At 44.1% G+C, this 19995-nt stretch overlaps 1 protein-coding gene across 8 annotated transcripts in view; it reads right to left on the bottom strand.

Moving 5' to 3' along the window:
• Positions 1-19995, bottom strand: part of Dgki (diacylglycerol kinase iota) — a 441511-nt gene that overhangs the window by 233433 nt on the left and 188083 nt on the right. For all 8 annotated transcript variants that reach the window (XM_032906753.1, XM_032906748.1, XM_032906750.1 and 5 more), the window contains 2 exons: positions 9452-9526; positions 8160-8216 (listed from right to left, as the gene is read on the bottom strand). In XM_032906753.1, coding sequence (XP_032762644.1) covers positions 8160-8216; positions 9452-9526 — 132 coding nt within the window. The remainder of the gene's footprint in view (positions 1-8159; positions 8217-9451; positions 9527-19995) is intronic.

Below are 19995 nucleotides of genomic sequence, written 5' to 3'. Positions count from 1 at the left end.
AGAAAATAGACCAGTGTGGGAGGAGGGAGGGAGGGAGTGGGAGGAAGGGAGGGAGAGAGGTTGATTGGTTGGTTGTGTCAGGGTATGAAGTTACAGGTGACAAGAAGACCTCCAACAAATACTAGCATTTTAAATACTAAAATGTCACTGCTATTTCTCTTAATAATGTCAAATCAATTTAAAGTAAACTAGCACAAGGCCCCTGGAGGGATAATGGTCTTTTGATGATAGCAAGCTATAGAAACAGAATGAGCACAGGAATCAATGTCATTTCCATCTTGCTTTTCCCACCGCTGCCATTCAGTAAAACAAAGACAGACTTTATAGTGTTCTCAGGAAGAAACCGATAAGACCAGCTAACCCTTACTAAGTAGTCCTTCACACTTTCAATAATATTTTATGTGCAGTAATTGTTTCTGTCTTCATGAGAATGGTGATGGATAGAGACACTTCTCTGTAGGGATGCACCAGGAAAGTCCCAGAGCTGTTAGAATACTGAAATGTCTCAATGTGGATCAGTAAACTGTAGCCTTGTGACCTCACATCTCCCCTGCCTCCTCTCCTGCTGTCATAGCAACTGCTGTCACACCTCCTTCAGTCCTAGAAACCATGTCTACTTCCTCATTAGTAGGCAACTAGAATGGAGTTGTCTGAGTTGCCTAGTATTGAGATCCTCTTTCAGTGAGCGCTCATCAGGTTCCCCGGGCAATACTATTTGTTCTTCCTGAAGAACTTCAACAGACTCTGTCGGGCACAGGTAAAGCCAGATATCTGTGCAACCTTCAACACCCACATGAACATAACTTTCAAGACAGCAACTGCAACAGTGCATCCAGTTGTTGGTGTCCATCGCATCGGCTCACAGAGTAGATCCCATACTGACCTGGAGTGAAGGTCATGTCCTTCCTGTGGCAAGTGACTCTGGTGCTCAGCCCTGGGCCTTGTCTAGAGATCGGTACCTACTTACTGATAAGGACTAGGAAGGACGGGAGTCTCTACCCACTTCAGTACACCCCAACTCACAGTACTGTAGGGCACCGCCTCCGAAGATCTGATTTTACTTAATAAAATATAAGACCTCTACATAGAGAGGTCACTTAAAATGTGAGAGTAGAAGGAAAATTCCCACTCTCAGTAGCTGGGAGCAGTCTTTCCTCCCTCAGAGCCTCTGCCTCTCTGCTCTGAAAGCTCAGATTCACTACTTCCTCATGAAATTCCAAAAAAACAACTGCAGTGAAAGCAGTGGAAATGTGGAACATATCAAAATGTCAAATAATAATTAAAAGGCATAAAAATATTTAACATAATGGCTGTTAGTTTAGCAAGAACTGAAGGAAAGTGAACACTATCGTTGATGTGAAGACAAATCCTGTGCTTGGTGATATTACTTACAAATCACTCAGTGACTATCAAGAGGAGAAATGTTGGGAGAACTGGATGCAATTATCTATGAGAAATCACAACTGACTCATGGGATCATTTAGCTAGTGACAACTCCATTCAGAAGATTAAACCAATAATTTCCACAAGTCAACAGGGACTTGGAAATGAGGCGGCCGACTTGATCATTTGTACCACAACACAGACCATATGGCAAGCAGACTTAGAACCAAAGTTCAGTCCATTTATGAAATTAAAAAACTTTATGGGAAATGTTTTTGTGACTTTACGTGACTCTACCTTTAGATCTCATTAAGATTTCCTTCCCTTCCTGAGATCAGACAGGGGACAGGAAGTGAAGGCCCAGATAAATAACAGATGAACATCACAGCTGTAGGAGAGTCCAAGGAACTTTCTGCCAGCTTTAGTTGTATGACTTGAGATGCCACACGACCTTCTGCTGAGAGCTTTTCTTAAGCCTAACACAAATTTATTCTGTGGCTTAAACATCATTGAAACTAAGTAAACAGTCTATAAATGTTTACGGAATCGAATAGAATCCTAAACCTTATTTATTTGACAATTAAACCACATGGTTACCACTTGGGAGAAAGAAGACCCTCAACTGTATTCATCAATAAGGGAAAAGGAGAAGCCATTACCATCAAATCACTATTGGTTTCTAACCCCTTATCCTACGGACTTCCAATTTTCACACCAGTTTCTTCTGACTGTCATTCATTTCTCCTGAATTATTAGACCGAAATCAGATTCTTCACACTTTTTTCTTTAGATGACTATGCAGAGCTCCTGAATTGCTGTGCTGAAATTAGATTTTCACACTGTGTTCTTTTGACCATAACTCCTATAGCTTCCATTGGCAAATTGGTATTAGATTTGAGAGCCTTGCATTGTACATGTAAGTGTTGGTATACTGTTGTTGAGAAGGCCAACCAAGGCTTCTAAAACAATATATGTTTATTGTCTATCATAGTTTCTGAATTATTTATATACCACTTCAAATACTGGGCAAGGAAAAAGCTATTACTTATGGGTGTTAAAATATCATTGATACTGTATTTCAAAGCTCACATTCAGTATTAGGAGCAAGAATACATGACATAATTGTTCAGTTAGTTGCAAACAGCCAATTCCATCCAAAATATTATTCACTGAGTGCCTGAAAAAAAGTCTGAGGAATCATAATCCGATCCATGCAGATTATGACTAAGAACACTGAGCCCACTAAGGCAGAACATAGGAGTCCAATGCATACTCATTAAGAAGCTGCCTTACAGGGTAGGACTCAGCAACCAGCAACCTTGAGCCTCCAGACTCTGACCAATTAGTAGGGGAAAAGCAGAAGTGGATTTGAGTCCCGGTCAAACCAATTCTAAGGAGAATATGCTTTCATTTACAGTGAGTCACCAACTCAAAGCCCCTTAATTAAGAAGAGTGAGTTGTGCTCACAGTCCCATCTTCAGAAGCCCTTCAGAAACCAAGAGTGCTGATTGTGATTCTGCAGGAAGTGAACCTTCTTACAAATACATCCAGGCAGCACATACTCATTGGTTGCTTGATCCCTCTATGTTCTAGCACCATGATTCTGGGACAAATTCTGTGAGTAATTCCTAAGGTCCTAATGGAGAGAAACACTGTCAGACAAGCCAGTGGCCAGTGGGAATAAATAATGAGGACATACAGCATGACCTGAATGAACAGGACAAGGTATTTAGCAAAAATGGATAAGCTCCATCTTCACAGGGGCCAACAACAAAGAGCTCTGCGATGGGTTGATGAGTTACCCCGAAATATTCATGAGGTGACATTCTAAACCCAGAAATCAAACCAGGAGAAGAGACCTTTGCCACATACTTAGGTCAGGAGGATGAAGCCCTCCTCAACAGGATTAGCAGCTTATGATGGGGACCCCAGGAACCCTTTGTCTCCTTCCTCCACAAAAGGATATTAAAAGGCTACATTCTGAACCCTGCAAGGGTGTTCTCATCAACACCACACCATCTTAGACTTCCCAGCCACTAAATTCGTTTTGTTTAAAAAAAAAAGTCTCTTTATTAATAATGAAACAGTCTATGTTATTTAGTTACAGCACACAAGACTGACTAGGACAACCTGTGAGCATATGACATTTGAGTTCAAAAATGTTTTAAGAAGAGGCTAAGATATCTTGAATATTGCCGTAAAAAAACTAAGTATTCAAGAGTGGGGAAACCTTGTCACATGCCTCTGGAACTTATAGAATGTCTCTTTGGCAGCTAGAAAAGGGCTGAGACATATGAATGGTCATACTACACAGATCTTTCATACCTGGATGCTATAGAAACTGGTGGGAAAGGTCCTGGTCTAAATTTCAATTAAAAAACAAAAATAAAAATAAAAAAAAAGGACCATGCCCCTTAAATCCTGAGTAAGTTGGAGGAGCAACTGGGAAGTCATGGAGAAGTGCTGAAGTGGCCATGGAAGGAAAGATCCACAACTTAGTCAAAGTGTCTGACAGCAGATATGCAAGTAAATGGATGGATCCAAAATACATTTATAAATAAAACTGAACTGACAAATGAATTCGAAGTTGAGAGGCCCGGAGAGCAAGAATCAATATGAGCCTGACCCAGTGTGTGCAACTGGACATCTTATTTTATAAGGTGAAAACAGACGGGGGTAGTTTTATGGTCATAATAGTTCGAGTCTTGACGTATTATATTCAGATGACCATGGTATGTCAAATGGACATGTCAAGTGGAATCTCAAGAAATGTAAACTGGAAATAAATATAAAGGCAGGAGTTGTCAGCTCTCCTAATGGTAGAGGGCAGAGAATGCAGACAAGCACTAAGCCCAGGGGCCCTGCAGAGATGCAGAGGCTGGAGAGGAGTCACTGGAGGCCAACTGAAATGGCCAAGGAAGGGAAAGGTCTGAAAGAGACGAAAGAGAGCCCCCTGTGTCAGAGGGGAGGCCCTGAAGGAGAATGGATTGTGTGAATGTTCTGAGCAAGTTTGTAAGTTTGGATAGGCATAGAAAAGACCTACTGGATCTTATATGATTATTAGCAATATTGACAGACACAGTTTCAAAAATGTACTGGACAGAGATTAACAAGAGCACGTGAATGTGCTAGAAGATGACATAGTAAAAATGATGCATGCAGATAAGAGGAGCTTAGTTATGAACAGAGAACTGAACACCAGAGGGGCAGGAGAACACAGTTGTCAGGTAAGATGTACTAACGTTTTTTTTTCTTTCATCTGGAAACTACGACAGCACACATTTGCTGGTGGGAATCCTCTAGACAGGGCAGGAAAGAGATAGAGACCAAGTCCTTGACTGAACTCTCAATGAAAGTCCAGTTTTCAAGAGAAAAGAAGCCATACAATCAGCAGAAACCTTTTGAGGCTCGTATGGTTGTAACTGAGAGAGAGGCAGAGCGAAAGACGCAGAGAGAAGGCCAGGAAAGCAATGGCAGACAGATACACATCCCTCCATCAGAAATTCAGTACCTCCATCTCAAGAACACACCCCCCTCCCTTAAACTTTCCTAGGGAAAGCATCTCCATTAGGACTGCTCATGAGTGACCTTGCAGCCAGCACTGCCACTCAGCAGGGCCCACCAAAGAGAGGTCAACAATGCCACTTACTACTACCCTTCCCCCACCTGTTGTAGACACATTGGACCAACAGTGGGAGAAACCAACTGATGAGAGGGTGACATTCTCCTTTCCCACCATTACCACCTCTCACCCTTCCCATCCCTCCTCCCCTGCTGTTTCCCAACCCTCTTATTTTCATTATCATAAAACATTGCTCTTTTTTCTCCCTTTTAGTTTTTGAGACATCATCTCACATACTGTCCAGACTTGCCTCAAAGTCTTATACTCCAGGAATCCTAGCTCAGTCTCTTGAGTATTTGTGGCAGTTTGTACATGCTTGGCCCAGGGAGTGGCACTACCAGGAGGTGTAGCCTTGTTGCAGTAGGTGTGTCACTGTGGGCGTGGGCTTAACACCCTCATCCTAGTGCCTAGAAGTCAGTATTCTGCTAGCAGCCTTCAGATGAAGATGTAGAACTCTCAGATCTCCTGAACCATGCCTGCCTAGATGCTGTCCTGCTCCTGCCTTGACAATACTGGACTGAACCTCTGAACCTGTAAGTCAAACACAACTAAATGTTGTCCTTTATAAGACTTGCCATGGTGTCTGTTCACAGCAATAAAACCCTAACTAAGGTAGTATCTGATGACACAAGTGGTCACCACCTTGTCTGGCCTCTACAAAGTCTTTCTCTTCACTATGTTTCAAATTGTTGTGATTCTCTCTGTTCTCAGACATTGCTACCCTCACTCCATGCAATTTTCTAGTCTCAGAGCACTACTCAGTCTCTGTACGTGCTGAATGAACATTGTTATGGTAATGTCCAAACTCATATTCCCACATAGATATCTACTAGGCAACTCCATCTACTACTACTCCAACTACTAGGCAAACAGGAGACCTCAAACCTGATGCTTCTGCAAATAAACTCATCACCTCTTGTTGTTATAAAAACAAAAATCCCGGGCGTTCAGTTTTACCAATGAAGGCTCAGGAAGCAGATGCTGGGGTGAAAAACTGCTACCAGAAAGCACCCAGCTGACTTTCCTACTCCGTTGATGTCCCCACAGGAAAAAGCCTCCCCACCTCCCACACTGTCTTAAATACCCTTCAACTGAAAACTCTCCTTTCTCTTTCCTGGGTTTCTTACATTCTTTCCCTCTCAAATCGTTGCTTGCTCTGCCGCTAAACCTACTGTGGCCTTCATTTAATCCTGTTTATAAAAAGATCTTTGGATTAAAGGTGTGTACTAGGGTTGAGCCACACCACAACAACCTGTTTACAATGAACAGAAAACTCTTGGATAAAAGCTTTGAGCTAGGGTTGAGCCACACCACAACAACCTGTTTACAATGAACAGAAAACTCCTGGATAAAAACTTTGAGCTAGGGTTGAGCCACACCACAACAACCTGTTTACAATGAACAGAAAACTCCTCGATAAAAGCTTTGAGCTAGGGTTGAGTCACACCACAACAACCTGTTTACAATGAACAGAAAACTCCTGGATAAAAACTTTGAGCTAGGGTTGAGCCACACCACAACCAGTCCACAAATCATGGGGTTCACAAGGTGATCAAACATTCTGCGACCACCTCACAAATGCATCCTCAAATCAGACTCGTCCTCAAATGACCTCCTTCCAAAAACGAATCGGGCTTTGCTCAACAGAAGCTTGATTTGTTGTAAGGAATACTCCTCATGCCCACAATTCATCCTTTACTAATTTCTGCCGATTTTACACCTGTAAACTCATCTCACCCAAGCATGTTTCTCTCAGCTAAGATGCAATTATTTCTTAACCTAGGGCAAGAGTGGTTCAAGTTGTCTCTGTTGTCCCCAATAGTATCAACCCTGAACTACATGAAGTTCCCTCCACACTGTAGGCAGCATAATACATTCTACTTACATAGTGCAATACACACCCATAAACCCCTTATGACATCCAATCTGGCTTCCAAGGACTGTCATTGTCTTAGCTCTAACTCTTCTCCCAAGTCATGCATCTTACTAAGATCTCACCTGTGCTTCTGTGCTGTTGCTGCTTCTGTCTAAATGATTGTCACCCTGTATCTCATCCTTTGCCCTTAGATAAGTCCTGAAAGATTCAGTCAGTGCCCACATCTCCCAGGAAATCCTTTATCTAACCAACTTCTTCCCTCCCTCCCCCTTCCCTCTCTCCTCCCTGCCTCCTTGTTACACGGGGCTGATTTGAGGACTACACTGGCTGGGAAGATTTCCAAGGGGTAAATCTATAAGCAGAACTGAAACTTGTCTTGCTGGGAATGTAAATAAAGTGAAGGAAGCATGTTAACCAGGAAATCTTATTCTTTTTATTTTCATCTTTATTAACTTGGATATTGAGGAAATATAAGTTGACAGTACTTGGGAGACAGTGGACAGCGCCAGGCACACCACATTGTCTTCTAAGGAGGAGGGATCCTGCAGCTCCAAAGCATTTGTTTTGTGGACTAGAGAGTACTAGTTCTAGACTGTCTAGAATAATACCCAGGTGGGTGGGTGCAATTCCCCTTACTTTCTCTGAACTTGGTAGCTGTCTCCTCCACAGAAAAGTAAAGAAAACAATCCTACCTCCATGCTAGCTCCTTCCCTCACACTCCCATTACCAAACAAACGGTTTCCCATTAGAGTCTGTCTTCACAACCCAACTATAAGGTGATGCTCTGAGGACTGAACCTAACTTCCTCCTATGTGAGTATTACCTCACAAATGAAAATAGTAGGAGAGGCAGAGATAGATGTGCCCTGGGTCCACAGCACTAAGGCTGGTTCTGAAATCAGCAGCCTGACTGCAGCAGGAACATGGATAACCAACAGCTGCACTGCCCCTCACCCCGAGAATAGCTTGAATCCGTGCCAGAAGAAAAATTGTACAAACCTCAGGGACAGGACCTTGTTTCCTTACACCTTGAGCTCCACATTCTTTCGACCCCACATTTCCATTTCGTGCACAAAGACTCTGGTTCCCAAACTCACAGGATAATGTACAGTATAACGAAGGGTCTTGGAGACTCTTTGTATTATAGGTACATTAAGAAAAAACTGCTGTATGATGAAGGGAGACAGACCTCGTTTGTCAATCCTAGGTGAATCCCTGGGAGACTTGGTGTACCTAGGAGAGCTCAAAAGTGCTCTCTGAAACAACTCACAAAACTCACTTCTCTTGGCGATCTGGAGCCTCCTTCCCGAAATGTAGGTTTACATCTGAAATTAATCTGCCATTTGAAAAGAAAAGTATGTTATGTTAGCATCAGGTTGAATAGAACTACCTGAGACCCCCCCCCCCAAAAAAAAAACAACCAATAGCGGTAGACATCAAAGCTATAAAACCAAGCCCACGGAGAATAAGGAGTCTGTTCTAGCATACTCCTACTCTCCCAAAGCATCTCACTAGATGATTGGCAGAGGTGGCAAGCAATATCACACCTTCCACCCTGCACGCCTGCATTCTCATCAGGGAAATCTAACTTTAAATAAAAACATCCGTAGCCCTTGAATCTGAAAAATGAACCTATCAGGGAGAGTTGTTTTGTTGTTTTGTTTTGTTTTGTTTTGTTTTAGTAGAAAGCATAAACCTGAGAAATTCTAACTGTGTGATAACCATTCAAACACATGCACAGATATTCTCTGCAAAAGGACTCAGCACTGCCTTGCTTTGTGGATGGGAGGTGTCCTCGTGGCCTCTTTTGTTCCTGTACGAAGTGAAATAGAGTGGAGACGAGAAAAAACATATTCCGAGTGTTAGGCATGGCTGTGAGATATACATTGACAGCAGGGCTGGAGGTGCTGGTGGAGCTAAGCAAATATTGTACCAAGCTAAAACAGTCCCACTGTGATTGCCAAGGGCAGCACAAGAATATAGACACCATGAAGAGTCTCGCCTGGACACAGAGTGAGAATTATAAATGAGAGCGTCAAGCAACTATCAGAGCTCTTCCCTTCCCCCAGATGGTAAATGAAGAGACTATTCAGAATCCACTTCTGGAGACCAGACACCACCCTTGGGATGCCACTCCCAGCTCAGCCACACACTTCGTGCTGCGCAGGCAAAATCACTGCCTGTGCGGTCTGCAGCAGAGGCTGGGAGCTGCTTTCAGCTGGCTTGGCGAGCCCTCCCTTAGAGCTACTTTAGGAAGGTGTGAACGCACTGGAACATATGGAAGCTATGATCTTAAAAAGCTTATTGCAATCTTTTCGTTTCCTCTGCTTTAGAGGAAACATCTTGTGGAAGAGTTGGTGCATGACAACCTTTCCCAAAGTTCAACACAACACAGTATCAAATTAAACTGAGGAAAAGAATGACCTTCATGTATTGTCTTTCCATTGTTATTCTGATAGTCATACTGAACCCACAATTTTTGTTTTTGTTTTGAAGAAAGTTAGAAATTGACACCAGATCTCGGCAAGTCACTGATGTGAACATAGTCGTCAGCAGGTGGCGATCTCTTACCTTCTCTAGTTGCTCAATGCAGGCTGTGTGGACCACAATTTTGCAGACAGCACACTTCCTCCTGAGAGCGGATTTCTACAACATTGAATTCAAAATATAGGAAAAAAATGTTAGCAAGCTGTTCTGGAGACTTCCCTGGAATTAACACGTGACTCCTTAAATCAAGTAAAATTGTAAATACTTCTGTTACTAAGCACATTTTAACCCCCTAAATACGGCAGGCTAACTACCCACAGGCATTCAGCAGTGGCCTAGACAGCTTCTTTCCAATAAAGCAACAGTGCCTGTTACAAAGAGGGCTTATAACATAAACCAAGATCTTTATCCTGTTATACCAGTTTTAAGTGTTACACTTGAATAACGAAAGCACTGCCCTCAAGTTTTCTAACTTTTTCACGTTTTGCATCCCGGTTTCACTCTTAAGGGACAGAGTCAGTATTCTCACGCCTTACGTACAAATTTTCATCCTTACTCTCAGAGGTAGCATCTCAATGGCTGGTCGCTTTAAGCTTCTGTTCTAGGTACAAATCTATTCTGGGCTATTTGGGTTTCTACCCAAATCTTCAGGAGTGAGATTACAAGTCTGGATTCACACCCAGGAAACAACTGGTAAGAATACAAGTCTTGCTCTGAGCCCTAATGGGCACATCACAGACAGTCATTCACTTAACTGTTACAGCCTTATGAGGTAGGGACAGCCCTTATCTATCCCTGTCTCACAGATAAGAAAACCCACACACAGCCAGTGACCTGTCCAATTAGGGCACAGCACATCCAATGTGTCTGGTTCCTACACATCATAAAATTTAGCCTTGGTGATCTTGGGCACATGTTTAAATTCACAGTGAAAAGATTTCTGGGGTATATCTTGCCTCCAACAGTTAAACCCCGAACATGGTGCAAGCACAGAGAGGACTCCTGATGTCATTCCTGCCAGCATCACCAAAGGATGTGCAGAGAGAGGCCTTTACATGGAAGAGTTGAAGGAAGAGCTACCTGGACAATTCTGTTTTATGGTAGCAACCAGCACAGCAGCAAACGCAACATGTGGTGTGTAAGGACCTTAAACTTTCTAAATACTGTAAACATTTACTTTTCTCAACAGACTCTTCTTCAAACCAGTGTTTCCTTCCCTCAGGTGATGAATTGGAATCCCACAACTAACAAATCACTTCACAGGCTACTTGTTACTTTTCATGCTAAGACGCAGCTGTTTTGAGCCTAGCACTATACACATGTATACAGATACATTAATACACTAAATATTACCTGAGACACCAAACATATTTTGAGCACAGAAACTCGTAATAACAAGAGATGACCAGAGAACCCAGATGGGAAAGGCTGAGAGGGCTCGTGCATTTGGAAGGAGTCAGTGTAAACTGTTGGCGACCTGTGACTGATGGCTGGCCTGAGGAAGGACAGTGGGGGAGGCAGGAGAGAAGCACACCTAACACTGCTGACGAGACAGAGCCCTGGAGGGACAGAAAGCCCTGGATGCTGGGGGTGGGGGGCAGAAGGAAAGAAACTGTCACCTTTTGTTTCTTCTGTGGACCCATCGTCCAACCCTGGACATCAGTCTCTGTGGACACCACTGATAATCGAGTCACCAGCTAACTCTCAGGTGCATAGAACAGGGCAGCAACGACATTTGGGTGTCTGTGAACCCTTAATGTGTGACCCCCTCTTGGCTTTGGTCTTCCTAACATCATGTAGAACAATGAGTATGTTTGGCAATCAACTAATTTTTCAAACAACAAAAGATAAGGAAAACTAAGACACCTAAGGATATTACTCAAAGTGTCTTGCTCTACAACCAAAGGCAGAAGGAGGGTGAGGGAAGAAGAGGATGAGGAAGGGGGAGGAGGAAGAAGAACACACGCAACCTGACTATGAAACTGAAGAATCCAGCAATGGCAGTAGTCATAAAACGGCAGCAGCGATAGTAAAATTTGACTGCAAGTTTTCATAACTAGAATGCTCATAAACAAATAGCCCTTGCTCTCCTCCTCTTTCCTGTCAGTATCCTGGCCAGATCTCTGCATGAGCACCACCCACAGAGAGTGCATGTGACAGCTGAGTCATGCTGCTAACGAGAGTTACCGTGAAGCTAAGGAAACTGGAGTTGATAATTGTTTAGGTCCCACCATCTACCCATTACACTGCACACTTGAAATGGGCAAACATTAGGATGGATTTCCAGCATGTGCCTGGAAAGCATCCTCATCAATCAGCCCTATCCCCAAATGCTATTGTGCCTAGGGTCTTCTTATTTAGTCCATGGAGCGCTGCGAATTCTAAGAAGGCATTGTGCATGGCAGATTAACAGGTTCCTGAGACATCTGGAGTTTGGACTCCTCCCTCATTGTCTGCCTTGAACCCAAGAAACATGACAACTGTGCCTCCTCAGTCTCTAAGGTAAGCCTGATAAAACGCAGAGATACTAGGCTTGGTTGAGGCTTCTTAAGTATCTCATGGTTGAAAGAACGATGTCTGAGTTTTATCCCTGGCTCTTGGTGGTGACTTGACTTTCTGGTCTGTTTGAAGGATAGAACACTGAAGATTCTTGTCTCCTCTGTTAAGAGTTACACAAACTGGGTCTGTCAATCACATGGACATGAGTCCAGCTCTCAGGAAAAGATTCATCTGAAGACATGTTAAGGAGATGGGAGGAATAATTATCCCTTTAATGAGATGGATGACCTCTCAGAAGCCCCGCCTCCTACACAGCTGCTTAGCACACCAGGCACCACCTACCCTGTGAACTTTCATTCGCTCTAAAACTGGAACTTTTTCTTGGCTTTCTGTCCAGAGGCATAAATATACGTTCTCTAACACTCTAGGTTTGTTTTTTCTAAAGTCCCACATTCCTTCCACCATGCAACCACTTGATGACCTCCATTGCAAAACAGGCTGGCTTTCTTATACCCAAAGTTATGGTTTTCTCTCTCCCTTTTCTCTATCTCCCTCCTCAAGGTTTACAGCTTGCTTGTCCTGTTGCTCACTCTCATAAATTCCAATAAAATCATCCTCTGGCTTTCTTCCAATTTCATTTCTAAATTCCTTTATTAATGAGATGAAGAGCCCATACAAAGAAACCCCTATTTCTCCAGCAATATGTGGATGAGAGGAAGAACACTAGCTGGGCCCTGAAAGGTGTGTCCAAGCACTGAAACCAGAATGCACACCTTCCCCCTCTCCTTGATTTTCAGGTCAGAAGGTTGAGTCAAAATCATTTCTAGAACAAGGGATAGTGGTTCACAAGTGCATAATATATATCCGTGGCATTCTGAGTTGTGTAAATACACTAACATCATTCATCTTGATAATTCAAGCATAAAAGTCTATGGACGATAACATATGAAATAAAGTGCTAAAGTCCTAAAGTGGATTTTATGTAAATAATACTGAATTTTAAAATATCTTCTTAAAATACCCTGCATGCTTCTGGATCTTTTGATGCAGAATACCCATGCATATCATAATCTGTACTCCGTTCGTGACCAGTGCATAGCTTACCGTACTACAGAGGACGACAGAGGTAAGTCCCTCTGCCTTACCCTCCGGCCTCACCCCTGCAAACCACTGCTCAGGTGCAGCTTCCTCAGTGCCAGCTTCTAAACAGCTTTCATTCCGGAAAGTCAGGTAATCGATGTTTGCAACCTTGGTAACTGCTCTTCAGTATCTTAATGGGATTGGGAATAAGCCTGGGAGATGCACCTTTGGGTGTGTTTGTGAGATGCATTACAGACAGGATGAACTGACGTACGATCAACGGTGGGCAGCACCTTGCTTGGGCAGACTGAGGCAAAAGCAGGGTTGCCAGACCTTCCTCCCACCCGCCTGCCCGCCAGCATCTTTTTCTTCCTCAATAAACCTGTCCTGAGCTGCTGCCACCATTCTCTTTTGACTTCAGATTCTTGCCTCATTGGCCTTACATAGACCACACAGAGACTCTCCAGGGTGTCTCTGCATTGTAGACTGTACAGCTATTGGATACAGCATCCAGGTAACCAATATCAGGCTACCCAGCCTCTACCACATAAGCCAGTTTAACACACACACACACACACACACACACACACACACACACACACACACACACACATGCTCTATTGGTTCTGCTCCTCTAGAAGGCCCTGCCTCATAAAATAATCATATCCAAAGGTAGGCAAGTCCTCAATGACAGCCCAAGGTCTTTTCCACAGTAGTAAATACAAAGAACATGGTTCTATTTCCTCCATTGGTAGTAGCTATCTCAGTGGATCCAACATGCTAAGTAATAACTTCTTGGTTTACGTGTTAGACTGTTCCAGACAAATACCCAAGAGAAACCGTTTAAAGGAGGAATATTTTATGTTGGCTCAAGGTTTCAGGGCTTTCTTTCCATGGTCTCATTTGTTGAAGTAGAGCGTCATGGTGGAGACGCTTGCTGGAGCACAGTTAGTTGCTCACCTCACAGCAGCCCGGAAACAGAGAGAGGGGAAGAGACAGGATCTATTCTTTAAATGCATGGCCCCTAAAATCTGCTTCCTCTGACTGAGCCCTAACTGCCAGCAGGTCCATTCAGCAATCACTCCACACAGAATCCAACTCCTCCTCAAAAGCACCTGAAAAGCTCATGCAGTACACAGGCCTTCAGCAAAATGCTTCACACATCCAGCCAGAGCACAACGTGTCTGGGGTCGGTGTCTGAATTGTTGAAACTCACTTGACCACAGCTGAATACCAAGTGTCTGGGCAGATGCTGCTCAAAACAGAACTTATTCTTAGTTACATCGAACTTCTTTGTTTTGAAGATTTAAACAGAACACAGAAACATGGTTTCTGTACTGCTCCTCAGCTCGTGCACTGACCTCCAAGTCTACACTTGGTGGCACTACCCCTAAGGCTGTGGAGCATTCACGAGGTGGGACCTGGCTGGTAGAATTGAGTCTCTGAGGGTCAGGCCTTTGAGTCCACCTCGGGCTTACATCTGCTTTTTGTGCCTCCTGGTCTACCACTGTGTGACCAAGCCACCAACACTGACTCCCGCCACCGCAGACTGTGCCGCTTCACTGATGGACTAAAAACATTTTGAAACCTTTCCTCCCTTACTTCTGTAAGGCATGTTCATCACAGCAACACATAATTATGAATACAACAGGAAATACAGAATGAGTACACTGCATGTTGGAATACATGCCAAATGCATTGACATTTCACCAGCAAAAAAAAAAAAAAAATTATTGGAGTCAATGTTTCTTTCAGTCTGAGAAATGGTCAAATGGATCAAGTATAAATAATTAACAAAGCATGTAAACGGTTGTTTGTTTATTTTTTTTATATTGAGAGTCGTTGGTTACAGAACATAACACAAAAACATGATTTCAGAACTAAAGACTGTCTAAGACACTAAACACGTTTTAAGAAGTAAAATTACAAAGGACGTATTGATTTGTGTTCGTCAGTGAGTTTAAAAGCTCTCTGGACTTGCTGCACTAGACATCAGTGCTCTCAATAAAGATCCCAGTTCCATCCTCGTTGCTATTCTAAATAAGCAGAGTAGCCTGCAAGCATGGGGGCAGGTGTCCTGGATGCTTTAACAATGGTAACATATGTTATGAGAGCAATTTTGTGGTTCACAGCCCAGTGTATCTCACTGATGAAAGCCTATCAGGACACAGCTAAACAACAGTGCTGTGCTTTAGGGCAGGGGTGGGGAACATAGCAGACGGACTCGAAGAGAAGACATGTGACAAGTGCTGGCTCGACACTATCTGTTCCCATGCACCAAGCTCTGTTGCCACTCAGTGCAGGCAGAACTGCCCACCAAACTGCAGGTCTCCTCAAGTCAGGAATAAAGCTGCATGAACCCCTGTAGCCAGGGCTTCCAGGGACAGACTGGATCAGAACCAGACACTAGTGCATGGATGGACTTCCCTCATAACCAGACACGGGTGCATGTGTACCACTGACTCATACAGCGTTTAACTGCAACCCTATCCCACCTAACCATGTCTCTTGGTTATAATTCTCTTGTCTGCATATATATATATATATATATATATATATATATATATATATATATATCATCCCCCAAAGGTTATTTTTCCCTCCTTTGAATAAGAGATAGAATTTCTAGTAGGTTACAATGAATATCAGCTGGTAGTTCATAGAGTTTTGTAAGAAGAGAAAGGAAGGGAGGGGAGATGGAAGGAAGAAAATAAGAACAGGAAAGGAAGAATGAAGAGGGAAAGAGGAGGAAGAGGAGGGTGGAAACACAAAGAACTGAAGAGAAGAGGGGAGGGGTAAATGGAAACAGAATGGGAAGTGAAGGAACATGGCTGGGGATTTGATGGCTCTGTTTGATAGGCACAGTGTTTATGAATGGATCAGTGGCTCTGTTTGATAGGCATAGTGTTTATGAATGGATTGGCACAGTGTTTATGAATGGACTGGGCTGGATCGGCACAGTGTTTATGAATGGACTGGTGGCTCTGCTTGATAGGCATAGTGTTTATGAATGGACTGTCACTTTCTTCCTGCCCAAGATAACCAAAATAAAGTTCATCACTCTCAACAACCTCAAGTTTGAACTCAAGAAGTAAGTGTCACGAGACGAGCTGCCCCTTTCCCACTAAGCCTTCTTTCTCCTTAACAGTGGAACGTGTTCTGCTGCACACTGACTACAGGCCGACAGGAGTCTTAAGAACTAAATCAAGCTGCCCTCGCCCATCTCCAACACAAGTGGAGAGAGCAGCTGAAGGGACTCCATGGCAACGCTTTCCCTGCCTTAGCAGGATCAGGAGTCCTGGTCACCAGCCTCCTCTGAGGGTTCCTAGGACACCTGGACAGGTATACAATGAGGAAATAGCTACTTCTACTGACCCCTGCTTTTGAGGATGTGAACAGGCTTCAGAGAGAAAGAGGTGCTGGGCCAGGGAAAAAGCTTTAAACAGGAAGCCATGGTACCAGGAGCTGGGAGAGGTATTTAGGACACTGTTAAGATCTATTGAGCCTGACTGGGAAAAAAAAGAGGTTAAGGAGGCTGCTGGTGGCAGTGGCGGGAGGAAGGAGGAAGAGAGTGGCAGGGGGAGATTTGCCTACCAGATGACTGGTCCCCTTGGCCTTCTTGGACCAGAAACTGAGGGAGTGCCAGGAACCAAAGAGGAAACAGCAAACCAGCCAAGCAGCTGAAGTGGCTCCCATGCTCCACCCCAAAGACCCCGAAGCCTAGCAGTGGTGGCCCTGGTGGGAGGGCGGAGAGGAGAGCTCATACTCCCACAAGGCTGGCCTGATCTTCTTTTCCTCTTTGGACAGAGGCTTGAGGAGGCTTAATAAAGCCTTTAGAATGTCAGGACTATGGTATCCTTCAGGGGAAAACAGCAACTCTGGGCAACGCTGACAGAACTTTGTGGCTGTATAATTCAAGGTAAATGAAATTTTTTGATTTATTTTAAAGTCTAATTAGAAGAAATGACAAGCAAACTTGGCAGGTCCTGCCTCTCTGGGGAGCCTGGGGTGCAATCTGCAAATTGGCATTGGGAAAAATGAGGACTGACATTACCTGAGAGTCCATTTTTGTGGCTTCAGAGCCCGAGCTGAACTTCTACCATCGTTCATGGTGTCTCTTCTTTTCTACTCACACAGTACAGACCATTTTAGAAAAGTCAGCCAAGAGGGTGTCGGCTGCAATTCCAGCATACTCTTATGAGAGGAGCACAGGCCATCACCAAGTCTTTGTGTGACAACGGGACCTCATGACCTCAGATAAAGGAGCACATGTCCTCATGAGTCTGTGACTCAGATAGCAACTCAGGTTGCCCTAGAAGTTTGACTGCAGGAGACTGGTGCTGAGTTAGAAATGGCAAGCACTCATCTTGAGTCCTGCTGGCCATGCTAAAGAAGAGGCCTTCGTCCATCATCACTATGAACAGCAACCCTATTGGGCAGTCCTCTGGTAGGAGGCTATGAAGGTAATGTCCCTCAGAGACAGCTCTACCAAATACCATAGATGCTAAATGATACCTAAAATACTTCAGAATATCTAAAAGAAAGGGCAACATGGACAACAGGATAGTGGGTGGAGACTTAGACAGGTGCACCAAATCCCTCAGGCCACATATTAATATATAAAAATGTAACTGAATCCCTTTGTGCCAGTTATTGATGACCACGATGGCCTGATGTGTCTGTCCTACAGAAGTAACAACCTGTTGAGTACTGTTGAGTACTTTTGCAAACGGATCACCATAACCAGCATCCTGTACACATGCAGTGTGAGGACTATGCAAGCCGTAAAAGAGAAGGGAACCTCCATCCTCTGGGAAAGCTGATATTATACTGGAGAAGAACTTAAGATATAGTGTCATAGAATATGGCAGAATTAAAGAAATGGTTCAGATAATAAAACAGTCACACAGACGAGAGAAGGGGCTCAGAGGCTGATGCTGCGAGAACAATCCCAAAGAGAGTGGAGTCTTGATTTCGGTCTTAAAAGACATGCATTTGGAAACTTTAACACATTCCAGTAGGGGAAGGCCTCAAATCTTGCTGTTTAAGAGGTACTGTCGTCTCCTAAACTGAGTTTAGTATTGTTCTGGGTATAGAGTGGTCTGGGCTCACGGGTGGCCATTTCCATGTGTTCTCAGAGGCAAGGGCTGGTGGCTAGGGGTGTGGGGGGGAGAGGGGTCGAATAACCTCAGTGTGGGGGAAGAGCAAGTGTGAAGAGAAGCTCAGAGGCACAAGGGCATGGGACATGTTTGAGGAGTGGCCGGGGCACCGGCGTTGGGTATCAGAGCGCATTCAGCGGTCATGAGTCCAAGCATCAATGGCAGACCAGACTGTCTGGGGGTCATTAGATTAGAGTTAAGATGTTGTCTTTATATCTTAATGAGAATAAACCACCAGGACCGCAGTGAGGAGCTGATCTAGAGTGATGGTGATGGGAGAGAAAAGCAAAGCAAAGCGCAGGGGGGAGTGGGGGAGCAAGACTGCGTTGATCAGCTCTGTCTCCGTGACAAAATACTCTGGATAGTCAACTTAATAAACAGGGAGGTTTCTCTTGACTCGTGATTTCAGGCTTTGCAGTCTTCAGGCCTTTGGGCCACAGTGCATCATCGCAGGTATACATGTGGCAAAGGTGGCTGCTGGAAACAGAAGGAGACACAGAGGGACCGAGATTCTTCAGAGGCAAGTGCCCAGAGACTCACGCTCCTTCCATTAGAACCATTTCCAAAAGGCTGTACCACCTCCCTGTACAGTCACGTGCTGGGAGGCCAAATCTGTAACACAAGCTTTAGGAGAAAATGTTGGGCCAAAAGCACGACAGTGACTGAGAACAGCTCTTTCCAGTAGAACCCAGGTCTCTGCGAAGGATGGCTCTAACCTCTCACACTCTCACCCTGTTTTTCAATAGAACAATCTGTAGTCCAGGATGGTCTCAGCCCAACCTTGGTCAGCTCTGCTATGCCATTCACCTGGTTGACGGTGCATATTCAACAGTTTCCTCGTGGGCTCTGGTTGAAATATAAAACCCATTTAGTGTGCACTTTCAGCCCTGTGTTTTGTTCCGAGGAATGTCAGCCAAAGCATCCTGCTTGTGAAGTGCTTGCGTTCCCAGAGGCACGTCTGCTGAGTAGCCTCAGGTATGCACAGAGATCTTGAGCTGAGCCAGGACTCCCACCTGAGCTGGTGCACGGAAGGGCAGATAGTACATGCCTCCTAAGAGACACACAGAAAGGATGAAGAAAAGCACCATCCCGGCATTGTTTGCACACAAATAAAACATGCGTCACTCCTGTAGCAGCCAGTATATCTCACTGCTCTCAACTGAAAAGAAGACAAGGAACCAGATCTTAGATGAGAAAGCCAACGGAGGCTGTGGATTTTGTGAACTAGTTGACTGTAAGAATAGTAAGGTTCTCCCTGGGAAGTGACCAACCAGGCCCCACCCAGGAAGCAATTTGGTAAGCACCAGAGATTCCTGATGGTTGGTTAGGAAGAACAGCATCCAACCCTGTCTTCCTCCATATCAAGGAAAGCTACCTGGAGAACAGTGGAGGGTTCCTCTTCTCTGGGATGGAGAAACATGGAGACACACCTCAACAGCGTGTTCTTCTATTGCAATGCCCACTCTCTGAAATCGATTCATGTTAGCAAATTTAATATTTTTAGTAGTGAAAGGCTTGTATGTACATTCGCAGAGTGAGGAATATTTCTGCCAGTAGCAGACCTCATATATACAAACTGTAATGTGTAGTAGCCTATACCGCATGCTTGCAAAAGCACATTCTTTGACATTCATGCAATGACGAACTTGCCTGACGACTTTTTTTTTCAAAGAATATTCCTAACATTTAACAGGACAGACTGTAGTACAAGGTCTCCCTGAGGGACTTTACCAGAAAGCTACACCATGTATCCCGAAACTCCTTTTTGTGGAATGCAGTTGAGTGACTACTGCGTACCTCTGCCCCTTTTGTCAACCCCTACCTAAAATTTAAGTCTAGTTATTGAGATGTGCAATGAATGGAGACTTGTGAGTGTTCCTTGTGAGAAGT

This window comes from Rattus rattus, chromosome 6 (assembly GCF_011064425.1).
Source record: "Rattus rattus isolate New Zealand chromosome 6, Rrattus_CSIRO_v1, whole genome shotgun sequence".
Taxonomy (NCBI): Eukaryota; Metazoa; Chordata; class Mammalia; order Rodentia; family Muridae; genus Rattus; species Rattus rattus.
Note: the sequence above shows the minus strand (reverse complement) of the source record. Positions and strands in the feature narration are given on the sequence as shown.